The sequence below is a fragment of the Phyllostomus hastatus genome, unplaced genomic scaffold, assembly GCF_019186645.2.
Source record: "Phyllostomus hastatus isolate PE091 unplaced genomic scaffold, TTU_PhHast_1.1 phas_scaffold_93, whole genome shotgun sequence".
Taxonomy (NCBI): domain Eukaryota; kingdom Metazoa; phylum Chordata; class Mammalia; order Chiroptera; family Phyllostomidae; genus Phyllostomus; species Phyllostomus hastatus.
In genome coordinates, this window is record NW_025334042.1 from 32,373,677 (window position 1) to 32,391,201 (window position 17,525).

A 17,525-nucleotide genomic window follows, 5' to 3' on the forward strand; every position below is an offset into this window, starting at 1 on the left:
TCTCAGGGATCATTTCATGGATTAAAATATTGTTAATATTCATGAATTTCAGTTTATCAGTTTTTAAAATTTGTGATTTTAACCTCATTTTATTTAAGAAATACTTCTCTATTCTGAGATCATAAAAATATTCTACATTTTTTCTAAATCTTTTAAAATTACCTTTAGTATTTAATGCCTTAATTTATACATCAGAAATTGATTTTTGTTTATGTTGTGAGGAAGAGATCAAATTTAATGTTTTAGAAGTATCTATAACTAGTTTTGTGAGTGCTAGTTAGTGAGTAGACCATCCTTCCTCCCTCTGATCTGCAGTGTCCCTTCGGGCTATGTTTAGGTTCCCGTATGTGAGGGCGTCTTTCTGTCTCAGCACTAAATCACACTGTGTTAATTACTGTAGCTTTACAGTAGGTCTTGGTATCTGATAGGACAATTCTCTTCACCATCATTTTATTGAATTCAATTTGGGGACAATTAACACTTAAAATATTGAGTCTCCTCTTCCATGAAAATAATATATGCCTCCATTTCTAAGGATCTCCTTTAATGTCTGTCAGTAAAGTTTTATCATAGTAAAGTAGATAATAATGTGCAAATAATGACAGTTTTGTTGCTTCTGTTCCAATCTTTGTCACATTTATTTCTCTGTCTTGCTTTGTAATGCTGGGCTCTGCAGTACAGTATAGAGTGAGATTCACAGTAGCAGACATTCTTGTCTTTTTCCTGACCTTAACAAGAATGCTTTTAGTGTTTCTGGGAAGTAGCCTCATACCAGGTTAAAGAAGTTCCTTTTATTTCTAGTTTCTTCAGAGTCTTAAAAAATCGTGTCTCTGTGTTGTATTTTATTGAATGCTCTGTGTATAAAGTAAGATGATCATATTTTTCTCTTTTTAATCATTTAGTAAGGTGAAAAATCCACATTTTATCCTTATAGTCATGCAATAATGTATTATTACCATATCAATATATGCTTGATTTCTAATATTTTTAATAGAATTTTTGCATCTGTGTTTTTTAATGATTCGGCTTGTAATTTTCATTGCTTGTAGTATCTTGTCTGGTTTTTGGTATTGAGGTCATTCTCGAGTCACAGAAAGAGTTAGAAGGTGCCCCGTTTTCCTCTGGAAGATAACATGGGGAACAGTGTGTTGAAGGTCGGACTGCTTTGTTCCGTGACTACATGAGAAAACCTGACTGGAAACGGGTCTGTGGGAAGATGTTGGTGACAGTTCAGGGTCCTTAATGGTTTGTTTGATTTTTCTATTTCTCTTCCTTCTCCATTCGTTTTCCATCACCACCACCATCATCATCGACTGAGGACAAAGACCAAATGTTTTTTATTATACCACAGGCTACCCCCTGGTCTTTGACTAGGGATCCTTGTAGCAAAAGAATCCTAACAGTTACAAGATGCTGGCATGTTACTAGTCTTATTCGGTCATTAATAATTAGTTCATTTCATCATCCTGTTGTATGAAAATGTCTTCCAGGGCGAGGCCCCTGAGGTTTGCAGGTTTCATTTTGACCTTGTCAGGTTCCAAGAGCAGGAATGGTCTCAGCAATATATGGCTTTGCCCTTTCAAGGCATCTGGTATATTGAGCTAAGAGTGTCATTTCTTGCTCTGAGCCTCTTTCAAGGTGTTAATGCAATGTGGGATTTACCTTATTATATAATACATTTGTTCATTCCTTTACCCTCAGCTACTGTCCTACCTTCTTTCCCTGTATACCCAAACAAACATTTTTACCTTTGGAAGGGTTATTAGGTTAGCCAGTTGGTTTAGATTGGAGGCAGCAATATTGGTCTAGCAAGTACCACACCTTCATTTCATCACCATTCATGTAGGGTGAGGTTACATGGGTACAGGACTAGTGGGCTGTTTTTACCACTTAGCAGTACAACTGCATTCACTGCTAAGTCCAATTTTGCCAGACAGGGTGAAGGCAGGTCAGCCAGGCCCTTAGGAATTCGGATGTAAAGGTTTAAAAGTAGAGTTGCCATTTCTTGCTTAGGAATCATCTCTGCTTTCTGGCAGTTGTAGTCCTGGTCCTGCATCAGGGTGGAAGAGAAGGTCGAGGTAGTACAGGGAGGAAAATAAAGACTCTGGTTGTCATACCAGCATCCGTCTCTACGCTGTCTCCCCAGATGCACCGGAAGAACAAAGGAATCTGTCTAGTGGGGAGCCGTCCTTAAGCACCTCCATGTTGACTTGTGAACATCACTCATGAAAGCATGTGGGTCAGCCCTTCATGCGTTTATCTCCACCCATTTTAGAGAGCAGATATTTCAACTGGCTGTTCAGTTCTCTGTTAAACCATTACTCTGAGGATGATGAGCAACATGATATGTCTACTTGGTGTGATACCTCTTTGCCCACTGTTGGATACTGTGTGCTGTGAAGTGCACAGTGCATCCCTTCCTCTGAAGAAATGTAAATCGCCTGCCCAGATTGGTAGAGTGTCTTCTGTTTCAGTCCCCTCATAGTATTTTGAGCAGTTGCATCTACCACCAAAGATGCACAGCTAAATGCAGAGTGAGTGTCTATTCCTGTTAGGACTCATTTATAGTGCCCCCTGCCCCCAGGGCTGCTGGCATTGATCCAGTATAAGACACTTGCCTGCTGAGGGTGGGGTGCTTTCCCCAGGGAATCTTCTTCACAACTCTCTGCAGCCTCTGTCTTTCTTGTTGGCAGACAAAAGAGTTGTTGGCATTTTGTGCCTAAGAGGATATAAGAGGAGTCTATCTGGACTACACTCATCTCTGCATGCTGCACATCCCCATGTCCCCTCATTTCATGGACCCAGGTGGCCCCTCCAACAGGTGCACTTGGACGTTGCACTCACCTCCAGAACCTGGAAGGGGGTTCTTGTGGTGGACAACAGCATGCCCTACTTCACTGTGCCCTGTACATTCCCAGAGTGCTTTCCATAGGGCTGAGCCTCCCTTATAAGGCTTCCTTTTAGAAGTCCAGTTTTCCATTGCCCGTGAGTCAGTAAAAAAAAACAAACATGTGCTTTTAACATTGTTCAGTTCTTCCATCACTGCTAGGAAAGCAGCCTGCTAATCAGCCCACAGAGCTGCTCTGTTTTGACCTTCCTTGATCAAGTGTGGACTGTCCAACCAGGATATTGTCCTTTTACCTCGGAACTGCCCTTCATAAACCAAACAGCTCTTTGTTGGCCATTTGAGAAGTGTGTATGGGGCACGGTCCAAGTGATGCTAGACTCTAGCAGCCCGTCACTCAGTTCCAGAGTCAGTCCTGTGGGAAAAGAGGCCCCTGGTTGTATCTCCTTGCACTCTCCTTGCAACAGGTTTCCAGTGTAAACCATTTCCATTAATTACATGACTCTTCTGAGCACTACCTTCTCTCATTAGAGTGTTTTTCTGATGTCATCCAAGACATCATGGGTATTTCAGGTTTCAAGATTATTTTATATCTTTCAGGCATAGGGGCAGTTTAGATTGAACATTTTCAATTGAACATTTGCGATTGCAAGCTAGTAATTGCCTCTCAAAGGGCAAATCTCTAGTTTAACACCCCAAAAATTATCACTGAGAGGCACTCACAGGCTTTTGCCATAAGCCCCAGACAGTGCTACCCATGGGGCTACTGAACAAAGTTAGTTTGGCTTCTTTTCTATACTGTGAGCCCAGGAGGTCTTATTTCCATGCAGCAAGTCCAGTTAATACTGCTTGAAGGGTGATGGACATGCCTTGTGTTTTACTTCTGGGGGAGGTGTTTCCCAATCCATTCCCATAACACATTCACACACAGTCTATTTAAACATACCAGTTTTCACCCAAACTTTCACCCTAATCCTACCAACCTTGACGATTTTCTATTCTGTCAATCTAATTGTAGCCTGCATTAAGACTTCACCCAAGGGTTTGGGGCACTGCAGTGTGTGAGGCTCCGTGATCAAGGGGTCCAGCATCTGTACCCCTGACTATTTTACCCACTTATGTGCATAAGGTTTTGGGTCCCCTGCAGGGGGTTGAGCCAAGAGACCCTGGCCCTTTTGTCTTTGAGTACTCTGCCAAGGCAACCCCAGGTAGTATTTCTCATTGTACTCTTTGCCTTGCCCATGTTTTAAATTTCTCCAAACTGGAGTAAATGGACCAAATTTGTTTAGGGACCTTTTACAGTACGGGGACCATCAGTGTCCCCTTTGGTTTACCTAATCTTACACAGAAGTGCTAGGTTAAGACCTTTGTTTCAACCACATTACTGTTTGTTTTATTCATCCCATTTCTTAATAACCATCTAAAGATACCCTGCTGGATCCAATATCTTGGCACTTACCTTTTCTTTTCCTATCAATATTTGGTTTATTCACCTGATTTCTTTTTTATTTATTTATTTTTAGGGAGGGGGAAGGGAGGGAGAAAGAGAGAGAAACATCAATGTGCAAGAGATACATCAACCCGTTCGTTGCATCTCCCACGCCCCCAGCTGGGGACCTGGCCCGAAACCCAGGACACCAGTCCTGCAGATGTCTGTACTTTGGAGAGCAGATCCAACTCTGTAGCACTCACCTTAACTAGGTTCTGAATTTCCTTGAATTTTGGATGGTGTTTATCAGCCCTCAGCTGTAGCAGAACAACCTTGCTAGTAGTCACTGTGATCCCGGTTTGAGCAAGATGCCGGAGAGCAAACGCCTTGTCTTGTCCACAGTGCTTCTGGATGAGGTGGATGGCAGCAACAGTATGAACCTCAATACCTTGGACTGCTAGCTCCAGAGTGTTTGTTGGGTGTTTCTCTTTCAAATAACACAACACCCCTGACTCAGGAATCTCTGCTAATGCCACTGCTACTTCTGGTAATACCACTGAAAATTTGGTCTTTGTTAGTACCAGTTTTACACCTGTCAAAACAATTTCTTGAATGGTGCTTCCAAGACCTTTAGGATACTGTTCCGTTACAATCACTGGAATTCCTAAAATCTGAGCCCCTTGTAACAATCTTTGTTTCACAATAATAATTTCCCCCGAATACTCGATGGTTGGTCTGAACCTTTCCTGCATGTCACAGCAGAGAAACACAGTGCTTGAAGATGTAAGATTTCCCAGGGGAGTGAGCCGGATCTGCAGCAGCAAGGTGCGCCTTGCCCTGCTTGCTCACTGTGAAACCCTTGGGCAGGCCCAAAGACTTGCCCCACTTTTCAGCAAGAGAGTAGCTGCCCCACGAATTTTCGGGCAGGTTGGCTGGTCCCCGTACAGGCCGAGGAACTTCTGGGTGAGCAGCTCCTAGCAGGTGCTGTGGGGCACCGACGAGGGCTGCAGGACAGGACGACCGGGAGAAGCTGAAGAGCACAGGGCTCTTAACTTACCTGTGGCTGTAGCTGCCGCATAGCACAGGGACTGGGACCCCACGCTGCCCTGTTCCCCCCAGCACCTGACAGCTCTGGGGCTGCCAAAGTGCAGACTTGTTTTATAAGTTTTAATTTATTTTTACTGAGGTATAATTGACATATAACATATTAGTGTCAGGTGTATAGCCTAAGATAATTTTATGCACTGCAAAATGATCGCAATAAGTTCCCCCCACACACCATATATAGGAACTTAAACTTTCAGTTTATTGACATAAAGTTTTAATATATCCTGATCTTCTTAATCTCTGCTATGTCTGTAGTTTAATCCCCCTTTTCATTCCTAATACTGCTTATTACTGCTTTCTTTTCCCCTTGATTTTTCTTACCTAAAGGGTGTCAGCCATGTTCTCTTTTTAAATAACTTTTACCTTTGATGGTACTTTCTATTGTACCTTTGTTTTCTGTTTATTAATTTCTGGTTTCGTTTCCTACTTCCTTTGGGCATATTACTTTACACATACACTGCCTAAACTTAGCATCTTAGTCATTTGAGTTTTTTGTTAGCTTCACTCCACAAGTCTTAGTACCTGATTTTCCACTACTCAGTTATAAAATTTTAATTTTGATTTATTTTAACTGTTTGTCCTGCTTTTCTCCTTTTTTCGTTTTCCTGTCTTTGAGATAATTGAAATGCTTTTTTTTTTTATCATTGCAGCTTTTAGTTAGTGTAGATGTTATGTGCTCAGTTTCTTTTCTTAGTGGTAAATTTTGAGATATTAACATATCATCTCATGTTAGTCTTATATTAACCAGAATCTGTAAAATACAGATACTATAGAAAGCTTATGTTCAGGATTTTGATAATCCCTCAACTTAGACATTTTATTTTATATACTTCATTTTGTTAAAATTCACCCATCATTGTAATTATTGGATAATTAACATTTCATATTGTAGGTATTTCTTCTGCGATCAGTCTTCTTTCTAAAGTTTATTCTTAGAAGTTCTTAAGTGAGATGGCATTCTCTATTAGATTTTGTTCATCTGAAATTGTGTTTATTTTGTCCGTATTTTTTAATTTTTTTAAAGATTTTATTTATTTTCAGAGAGGGGAAGGGAGGGAGAAAGAGAGAGAGAGAGAGAAATATCAATGTGTGGTTGCCTCTCATGTGCCTCCAGCTGGGTACCTGGCCCATGCAATCCAGGCATGTGCCCTGTCTGGGAATCGAACTGGCAGCCCTTTGGTTCTCAGGCCAGCACTTAGTCCACTGAGCCTACCAGCTGGGGCTCTGTCCTTATTTTTGAAAGATGGTTTTATTGTGTATTAAATTCTAGGTTAGTTTTTTCTCCTAGCACTTGGAGAATAATATTCTACAATCTTCCAGTTTTCAGTTTCGCTGCTGAGAAATCATCTATCACAATAACTCTATCTGTCATTCCTTAGCCAAATATTTGTCTTTTCACTCTGGTTGTATATATGATTTTCTGTTTGTCTTTGGTGTCCTGTATTTTGACTGTGATTTATCTAGACGAGGATTTCTTTATTTGTCCTGCTTGTGAGTCATTGCATTTTTAAAAATCTAACTCCTTTTACCAGTTTTGGAAAATACCCAACCATTTTTTTAAAATACTACTTCTATTCTTCTTTTTAAAAAAATCTTTCTGAAAGAGAAATTAAGCGTGTAAATCTTACTCAGTCTCCTGCTTCTCTCAGCCTGTTCTTCCGTCCCTGTCTCTGTGCTGCGTTTGGGGAGATTTCTCCGTATCTGTCTCCCATTCTCTTTGTTACCTGTGTCTAATTTGTAGCTAACCCTTCCTTCAACATTTTAATTTCAGTGGCCCTGTTAACAGTTTTGCTCCTTAATTTTTCCTTTAATTTCCTTAAACATAAAACATACATATTTTATATTCTGTCTCGGGTAATTTTCAGTATCTGGTTGGCTGTGTCTCAGGGATCTGTTCCGCCGTGAAGGCTTTATGTTTTCTTTCCCCAGGCAGCTGAGTTCACCGGCGACACGGCGTCACTTGAAGTCAGAATACTCGACTCAATGTTTCCTTGGGCCACACAGGTAGCATGAGTTTGGGCTCCAGACTTACTTGAAAGATAGCTGACCAAGGAATGACAGATCAAATCCCAGGAAACAGGAATTCTCAGAGAGGCTTTTTTTCCCTTTTCTTCCCACAGTTAGAGCAGGACAGACAGCTTTCCTTGGTGGTAAAGTTCTTTTTTTCCTTTCTTGATCTCTTTTCCTTGAGATTTTTACCCTCTTTGGGTTCTAGCTTTATACAAGAAGATCTCTATCTGTGGTGAAAGAAAAATAAGCCCTATGTATCAGCCTTTCAGTGTTGCAGTGTCTAGTAGGAGAAGGAAAAATTGACTTTTACTTCCCATGTGTAGGTTTTCCCTTGTCAAAGCAAGCAAATAGCCCAGGGTGCTAGTTTCCATTATTTAAGAATTTGTGTTTTCTATGAGATTGAATATTTTTTCCATCAACTGTAAATACGGTAGCTAAGCTGTTACAGGTTTGATCTGACTCTTAAAACCCTCTGCCTTTCAGCCTAGGTCCAGTCAGGAGACAGACTAAACTACACAATAATTTAAACAACGGAGTGTAGTATGAAGAGTTACTAAGCTACACTAGGAAAGTAATTGTAAAGACATGAAGGAAACTCTAAAGGATACCCTAGGAAGGACGAAGTTGGAGTGGGGGCCCCACTTCCCAAGACTGAGGGTCATTCCTCACTGAAGGAGGTGTGACTGCAGGTCACTGGATGGTGGAGACGGTCGGTGGGTTGCTGGGGCCTGAGCTAGTCCTCAGTCGCCAGGCCAGTAGAAGACAGACCTCGAAGGCACAGGGGAGCTGTGGGTGGTGAATAGATAGGCATACAGAAGTTGTCAGGGCACCAGTGTGAGTGTGAGAGCTGAGTGTGCAACAGTACCTGTGTTAGGAGAGTCATGTGAAGATGACCACTGGCCCATCACTGAGACTGCTTACCCCAGGCATGTGGCTGGGAAAGTGTACCACCAGATGTCTTCACATATCCGCACTACTGATCAACCGTGCAACACGAGCAAGAACAAACAAAGCACTGCACACCTGAAGTGAGAAGCCCATTCCTCCTGCACTCTCTCTCCAGTGCTCTCTACTGCTGAAGCTTGATGTTGTGCTCCCTGCAGAAGTGCTTATAGTCCAGTCCATTGTCCCACATCGTGTGCTGAGTATATTTGGAGCTGAGAGGCAATGAATAGATCACTGGCACAGGAGCTGACTGCTTCAAACCCCAAGCCTTTCACCTGTGTCTGACTTATAATCGAGAAAGAAATAAAAAAAAGCAGCCCCTGACAACCAGGAGCTGATTTAGCTCTCACAGCTACATCTCACTGTTACTGCAAACCGGTCACATGACAGCTACAGAATATAAACAGTCCCTCAAGCACATCCACTTCAAGCGTGGTTGGTCACTGTGCAGCACACAAAATACCAGACATCCTCCTCTCTCGCTAAGTTAGTAACTGCTGCTTCCCTTCCTTACCAGTCACAACTTTACCCCACTTCAGTCTGCCCTTCCTGCAGATAACCTTTATTGAGATACCCAGTGATAGAATTGCCTGGGTTTCTGACAGCATCCAGTTCAAAGCAGGTCTCTACTTCCTTATGCCTGGCCAAAATTATCCAACAAAGCCCAAATCCTGTAATAGAGTCTCTCTAAACCCTCTTACTAAGACATCTCATACTTCCTCAGGCTGTGCATTCTTCCTCTCTGCAATGAGTGATAAACCCAGCTATTCAAATACAGGTGTGTTCTTGGGATTTTTGACTGAAGAGCATTGACAGAATGAATGATTACTAAGTTTATCTTATTTTAAGTCATTTTTTATTTTTCAATTAGTTAACATACAATATTATATCAGTTTCAGAGGTACACCCATTGATGAAACATTATATAACTTACTAAGTGATCATCCCAATAAATCCTGCACCCATCTGACACCATACATAGTTATTAGAATGTTATTGATTATATTCCCTATGGTGTACTTTACACCCCCATAACTGTTCTGTTTTTATCAGTTTGTACTTCTTAATTCCGTCATCTTGTTCACCCATCCCTCCAAGCCCCCTCCCACCTGGCAACTGTCACCATGTTCTCTGTATCTATGAGACTGTTTATGTTCTGCTTGTTCATTTATTTCATTTTTCGGATTCAATTGTTGATAGATTTCTACTTGCCATTATTCATATTTTTTATTTTTTCTTTCTTTTCCTTAAATAAGACCCTTTAACATTTCATGTAATACTGGTTTGGTGTTGAACTACTTTAGCTTTTTCTTGTCTGGGACTCTCTTTATCTGTCCTTCAATTCTAAATGATACCTTTGCTGGGTATAGTAATCTAGGTTGTAGATCCTTGTGGGGGGAGCTCTGCGGGCACCACGAATGAGAATAAGTCCACTAAGACATGCTCTGCTTGGGAAGGAAAGGTGGCCGATCTCTCAAAGGAGAAGGGCCAGGAGCCTGTTCCTCATTGGGCTTTTATTGGGTTTAATTTGCATAGGAATACAAGTAAAGCTCATCAATCATTGTCAGGCAGTAAGGATCAAACAATAGATAACATTCAAAGAACTCTGAGGGCTTATTCTGAGTCAGGGTCCGATAGCTAAAGGGCCATAAAACTTTGGGGAAATAAACTCATTCTGTGCTTGCACCCTTATCATTTAAATTGAGGGTATTCTTAGCAAAATAGGTTTCAGAGGATTTTATGCATTCATTGTTAGGCCTGATGGCCCTGGGGAACCCACCCTTTCCAGCACAGGGCCACACCCACCTCCAGCATTGTTTCAGGCTTAAGTCAGGCAGGGGAAGAAAGGCAGCCAAGAGATTAGGAGACTTCTTACAGACAGAATGAGGACTCAAGCTTTGTCAAAGCTGAGGGGTGAGGGTCCACCACCTCCTTTTTCTATAGCCCCCCAAGTCCTTCCCTGAGGGCCCCTTCATGACCGTGCCTGTCTTAGGTCATCCATCCTTTTAGGAATCTTACCCATCATTGGCTAACCAGTCATCCACCCAGGGCCAAGCAGGGTGAAGTAAAATGGGGTAGGGGCCATGCCCCTGCCAGAGAGATAAGCTTTGTCTCCTTAGTGGCTTATGGTCCCAAGGTCCTTTTATTCAGCCTTACACAAGGGGTTACAGCTTCTGAAACCAGGGCAGTTCCCAACAGATACTTGCTCTTCATCTCTTCGACTGTCTTGCCAATCTCTTCTGGCCTGCAAAGTTTCTGTTGAAAGATCAGCTGATAGTCTTATTGGAACTCCCCTGTAGGTAACTACTTTTCTTTTGCTGCTTTTAAGATTCTCTCTTTGTAGCCCTGGCTGGCGTAGCTCAGTGGATTGAGCATGGGCTGCGAACGAAAGTGTTGCAGGTTTGATTCCCAGCCAGGGTACATGCCTGGGTTGCAGGCCATAACCCCCAGCAACCGCACATTGATGTTTCTCTCTCTCTATCTCCCTCCCTTCCCTCTCTAAAAATAAATAAATAAAACCTTTAAAAAAAAGATTCTCTCTTTGTCTTCAACCTTTTGAATTTTAATTGTGATGTGTCTTGGTGTGGGCCTCTTTGGGTTCATCTCATTTGGGACTCTGCATTTCCTGGATTCGTATGTCTGATTTCTTCACCAGGTTGGGGAAGTTTTCTGTAATTACTTTTTAAAATAGGTTTTCAGTTTCTTGCTTTCTTTCTTTTCTTCCCAGTACCCCCAAGGTGTTTGTATGTTTGTATACAAACATTTGTATGCAAATTTTTTGTTTGAAGTTGTCCCAGAGGCTTCTTGCATCATCCTCATATTTCTGGATTCTTTTTACTATTTTGATTGGGTGTTTCTTTTCCTTATCTTCCAAGTCACTGATTTGAGTCTAGGCTTCATCTTCACTGCTGTTGATTTCCTATAAATTACTCTTCATTTTAGGTAGTGTATCTTTCATTTCTGAATGATTCTTTTTTATAGTTTTCATATCTGCTTTAGTGCTCTTGAAATTCTAAGTTCTTGAGCGTCCTTATAACCATTGTTTTGAACTCTGTATCTCTTAATTTGTTTACCTTCATTTCATTTAGTTATTTTTCTTCTTTCACTGGAGACCTGTTCTCTCTTAATTTTTGCTTTTACCCTATGTGGTTTCTGTGTATTAGGTACCGTGGTTGTGTGACCCGGGCTTGGTAGAGTGGCCTACTGTAGTAGGTGTCCTATAGGGTCTGTTGGCACAGCCTCCCCATTTACCCAAACTGGGCAATCCAAGTGCAAACCAGCATCCACTCCGTGTGGACTGTGTACCTCCTCCTGTTGTAGTTGAGCTTTGATTGCTGTCAGCATGTCAATGGGAGTGATTTAACCCCCGTTCCATGGGCTTCAAGGACTGGGATCACTGTGGAGGATTGGCAGTGTAGGGGCTCACCAATGGAGGAGGACACTTCAGCAGGGCTCTGGTGCATGCTGAGCCTGCCCCTTGAGCATGTTGCTTGTGACGATGGTTGGGTGGTGCTTCAGTGTGGTCTGAAGCTGTCTGCCAGGTGCGCTGGCTCTGGGGAGTCCCAGGAGGTGTAGGCCAAGGTTATCCACTGCCTGTGTTTTGCTTGGGACTTCCAGACATGAGCTACAAAACAATCTGCAGGTGGCTGCTATGTGTGCTGAGCTTACAGGTGCCCAGGAGAGGCCAAGCTGTGAATCAAGGCCAGCTGCCACTAGTGCCAGGCTTGGGGCCACTTAGCAGGAGATATGGGGCAGACTGAACCAGATGCTGCTTATTTAAGAGATTTTAGGAAAGTCCGCAGCTTGAGCCAAGACAGGCCATTCATATGGAAAAGCCACTGGGAACAGCCTCGGTGGGCCTGAAAGTTGCGTAGGGTGGGGTCTTGGGGAATCAACAGGGCAGAACCTTGGCTAGATTGGTAGAGACTCAGATACTGTGCCCTCCTGCTGGCTCTGTGGGGCAAGGGCTCGGCAAAGGAACACTGGCCTCTGCCAGCAGTTCTTTCTGGGAGAAAGCTGCCCCTACAGCTCTTGCCCTGGGGTCAAACAATTCACTTACTCCCCAAATGTCCCTGGTGCTTTTCAAGCTGCTGCCCCAGCACTGGAGCTCAGAAAGAATGAGTCTGTAAGTCCGTGGATAGGCCTTTTATGAGGAACTGCCTGGGATTCCATGAGCCCTCCTTGCTCAGCTACAATCCCTGCTAGTTTTTACAACCAGAAGTTAGTTATAGGGACTTGGTGGCACTGGAATCTTGGGCTGGAAGGTGTAATGTGGGGCTTGGAACCCTCAGTCACCAGAGGGGACTTTCTGCAGCTGAGATATCCCTGCCGATTTTTATCCTCCACACATGGGTTTGGGACCATCCCATTCTGCATCTCCACCCCTTCTATCAGTCTCAGTGTGACTTCTTTAAATCCCTAGTTGGAGGACTTCCGTTCAGCCAGATTTCAGGCAGTTCTGAATGATGGTTATTCTGTAGCTTAGTTGTAATTTCGATGTGACTGTGAGAAAATGCAAGTACCGTATTTACCTGTGCTGCCATCTTGACCAGAAAACTAAGTATATCTTAACTAAATGAATATTCTCACTCCTTTTCCTTAAAAAAAAAAAAAAAAGGTATTTAGAAGTTTGAGATAGGTAAGGTAGAATATGACTGTTCCTCTACTTTAAATTACTTAAGGATTGTTAAGTAGTTTGTTCCTCCCATTTATTATTGTAAAAAATACAATTCTTTTACAAAACCTCGATTTTAGGTTTGTTTGTTTTTTAAGAAGCTAGCTGAGTCACACACACTAACCTTTTATTAAGGAAGTGATTGTCATAGAATACTAATTTTTAATTAACAGTACCTCCCAAAAAACTGATAATAGTTTATTTCTATAACTATGTTTATGACAACAAAACTCCGTAGAAGCCCAGAGTAATACTACTAATAATTTTTAAAAGTTAGCAAGTATAGATAAGAATGGTCAAGTTATTTTTATGGTAGTCCATCTATATAAGGACATACTGTACTTGCTGAATGCAGTCAACTCATAAAATACTTACATGGAGTGAATACAGTTACGTTTTCCTTTCTCTCACTCTCCAGTGAGTCTGTTCTCACACTTCAGGAGGGACACGTGAACTGCGTCTCCCTGATGGGGAGACAGTTGCGTTTTCATCCTCTCGTCACTTCCAAAAAGCTGTGGAAGCTTCCTGAGAGCCTTTCCCACTCTCTTCAGAGGCCTTAGGAAGCCTGCATTGTGTTTCACCTTTAAAATCTTTACAGTTTTAATATGCAGGAAGAAAAATGTTAAAATGTGTTCATTGTTTCTAAACAATAGTCCTGATCCCTATAAAATCTCCTTATACATAGTTAGAATGAATCACTTAGTAACAGTTCTCTGTATAATACACAGTATCTGCAGCTTAGTAAATGAATGTTTGAATTTCCTTTATATTGTGCCTGGGCCTGCACATAATTAACTGAATATATGAATATTCAGGAAAGGTGAATTTTGAGTGTATAGCCTCTTGTCTGAGGAGCTACCGTTTTCTCCTACTGAGAAATTAGTGCTTCTTTAATCTCATGTGGACAAAATCTAATCAAGTGTATTTGAGTTGTGTATTATCAAAAATACACAGTCTTAAGTGAATAAATAAGCCTATTTATTCAAAAATATTTTTGAGCATCTGTTATATGCCAGATAATAGTACACTGAGTGCTATGGTTACAAGGACTCCTGTCCTTGCCTAAAGTGGACATACACAGAGAGAATCCTAAGGACATTTCCCCAGATTTGGCCTTTTTATAGTTACTTATCTGTATACCTTTCTACTCGTGTGTGTGTGTGTGTGTGTGTGTGTGTGTGTGTGTGTGTGTGTGTTTTGTTAGGTCTCTCTTTTTGGGGGAGGGGAGAAAAATGTTACATTCAGAAATGTCAGTAAATTTTCATCAGCTGTAGCTGTGAACTAGGCTCTGTGCTTTGTGGGCAAAACAAGATTTAAAAAGTCCACTCTGCAAAATGCAAATCAACACTGCAGTGAGCTACCACCTCACACTTGTCAGAGTGGCCATAACAAAAAGTCAGCAAACAGTGTGGGCAAGCATGTGGAGAGAGGGAGCCCTCCTGCGCTGCTGGTGGGAACGTACACTGATTGGTGCAGCCACTGTGGAAAACAATGTGGAGATTCCTCAAAAAATTTACAAAACTACCATATCCAGCAGTCTCACTTCTGGATATTTATCTGAAGAAATTTGAAAATTTATATGCATCCCTATGTTTATTGCAGTTTTATTTACAATAGCCAAGATATGGAAGCAGCCCAAGTGTCCATCATTAGACAATTGGTAAAGAAGAAATGGTGTGTGTGTGTGTGTGTGTGTGTAATAGAATGTTTTTCAGCCATAAAAAATAATGAAGTCTTAACAATTTGTGACATCATGATGGACCTAGAGGGTATTATGCTAAGGAAATAAGTCAGACAGAATAAGACAATTAGCATATGATTTCACTTACCTGTGGAATGTAAAAAACAGAAACGAACAGACAAAACAAACCCATAGATACAGAAGTCAGACTGGGAAGGGGGTTGGGGAGGCTGGGTGGAAAGGGAAAGGGATTAAGAGGTACAAATTGACAGCTACAAAATAGTCACGAGATGTAAAGTACAGCACAGGAAATGTAGTAAATACTATTGTAATAACGGTGTGTGATGTCAGGTGGGTACTAGGCTTATTGAGGGGATCACTTCTTATGTTGTAGATGTGTCTAACCACTTTGCTGTACACCTGAAACTAATAGAATTTTGAATGTCAACTGGAACGGGAAAGGAACTTTTTAAAAAAGATTTTGTTTATTTATTTTTAGACAGAGGGGAAGGGAGGGAGAAAGAGAAGGAGAGAAACATCAATGTGTGGTTGTCTCTTGTGCTCCCCACACTGGGGAACCTGGCCTGCAACCCAGGCATGTGCCTTGACTGTAAATTGAACCAGCAACCCTCTGCTTTGTAGTCCAGCGCTCGTCTACTGAGCCACACCAGCCAGGGCAGAAAAGTAATTTTTAAAAAGTTTTTAGAAGATACTGTTCTGCCCATAGGGAGCCCACAGTGGAGGAGAGAGCCCGTGGGATGAGTGCCAAAAGGGACCTGCAGTTAGTTCTGACTACCACAGTTTCTAAACCTAGAACATTAAACAGCTTTCAGAGGTTTCACGCCAGCCCCCCAACCTTAACCCCACACCTGTGATGTAAAGCCCTTGTCTCCTAAGCTCAGACATCAGCCTAATTACTAGGAGGGTGATAGGTAGCTAATTGTCTGATTTCCTTTGACCACCCTTCTAACACCCCAGCTTCACAGGGTAGCGTGTCCATCTTTCTGTGTCTGTCTGTCTGTGTGTCTTTCTGCCTCCTGTGTTCCCGCATCACCACTTCAGGCAAGCGGGTCAGCTTCATGAGTTCACGTGACTGACCCACACCTCAGGCCATCTGATACTTGATTTTTAGAAGTATTCCTATAAACAGATTTTCATTTAAGATTTGTCTTAATAATGAGTCAAATAAGGAAGTGATCAGTAGCAAAATTGCAGCACATTTTTAACGGGAGAAGTATGAAGAGCAATTGTATTACTTCTTGCTTCCTGCACATTTAAAGGGAATGTAAATTCACATACCAGTGATTTCAGAAGCAGAGTATAATGATGTTTCCCACCTATCCACACCCTCTTAAAAGCATTCAAATGAACGCTTAACCTTTTTAAGAAGACTCTCCAAAGTGTTACTCCCCCAGATTTACTGTTTTTGTACACAATAAATTCCATGAGAGACTACTACAACTACAATATCCTGTCTCTTCAATTCTCAAATACAAAAAAAAAAAAAAAGCCTGAAAACCAAACATTCTTTTTTGTAACTCATGTATTGGCAAAACCACACCTGAACCAAAGTAAACCTATTTATTCTTCGGTTACCTGCCCTACTTGGGACACTCATGGTTTGCTGCAGAAATATTAATGTGTTAGATTGCACGGTGCTGCCCTAGATTCATGTGCATGCTATATGCACAATATGACCTTTCTAAATTAAAACCAGAAACGGTCTGAATTCTGTAACACGTCTCCCTCTAAGGAATTACAGACATATGTTTGTATAAGGCATCTGTGGTGGAGAGGTTTAAGAGGATAGTTCATTTGTAATTAGGTGAGGTGATAGATATTAACTAAACCTATTGGGGTAATCATTTTGCAATGTATACATGCACACATAAATCTAATCGTCATGTACACATAAAACTAATACAGTGTTACATTATCAACTGTATCTCAAAACTGAGGGGAAGGGTACTTTAATATTGTAGACAGTTTCTAGTTTTGATAAATCAGTTCATGTAAATAAAACAATAAAAAAAAACCCAACCTTTGTCTGGTAACTTTCACCTTGTCCCCAGGTTTGATAGTTCTGTAGTTGGGGGTTAATATAGAAAGAAAATGGGACTCTGAAAGCATGTATCTGCTGGTTTCTTACACCCGTAAAATGAAGGCTAACACAGATGTAATCAGGATAATCATATATACAGGGGGAAAAAAAGCCCCTGAATTTGGGAATTGTATAGATTGTACACCAAATATTCTGGTACATTTTTAATGGGAGAAGTGTGGAGAGCAATTTGATTACTTCTCGTTTCCTCCACATTCGAAGGGAATGTAAATTCACATACCCTTGATTTCAGAAGCAGAGTATGATGATGTTTCCCACCTGCCCACACCCTCTTAAAAGCATTCAAATGAAGCCATTGAACTCTTTCATTACGGTGGGATAAAAATGGCCCGTTTTCTGTATGGTCATAAAGATTTGATTGATTAGAACAAGAATTTTTTGGAAATTGGTATTTTCAAGCTCAATGCAGTGATTATGTTTTTACTTGGAATCTCCCCCTCCGTTTTTCCCTGTTCTGTGCAGATTACCAACGCCTGATGACTGTGGCGGAAGGCATCACCACCCTCTTGTTCCCATTTCAGTGGCAGCATGTTTATGTGCCCATCCTCCCTGCTTCTCTGCTACATTTTCTTGATGCTCCTGTCCCTTATCTGATGGGCCTTCAGTCAAAAGAAGGAACTGACCGTTCTAAACTAGAACTTCCTCAAGAGGTAAAAGTTGTAATGATGATGAAACATTTGCTGTGTGTTGATTTAGGTCAAGGGTATGTTC

At 41.5% G+C, this 17,525-nt stretch overlaps 1 protein-coding gene and 1 pseudogene across 3 annotated transcripts in view; one reads left to right on the plus strand and one right to left on the minus strand.

Moving 5' to 3' along the window:
• Positions 1 to 17,525, plus strand: part of DENND5B (DENN domain containing 5B) — a 167,600-nt gene that overhangs the window by 87,850 nt on the left and 62,225 nt on the right. For all 3 annotated transcript variants that reach the window (XM_045829098.1, XM_045829096.1, XM_045829097.1), the window contains one exon: positions 17,277 to 17,464. In XM_045829098.1, coding sequence (XP_045685054.1) covers positions 17,277 to 17,464 — 188 coding nt within the window. The remainder of the gene's footprint in view (positions 1 to 17,276; positions 17,465 to 17,525) is intronic.
• On the minus strand, positions 4,403 to 5,352 carry LOC123812526 (annotated as a pseudogene).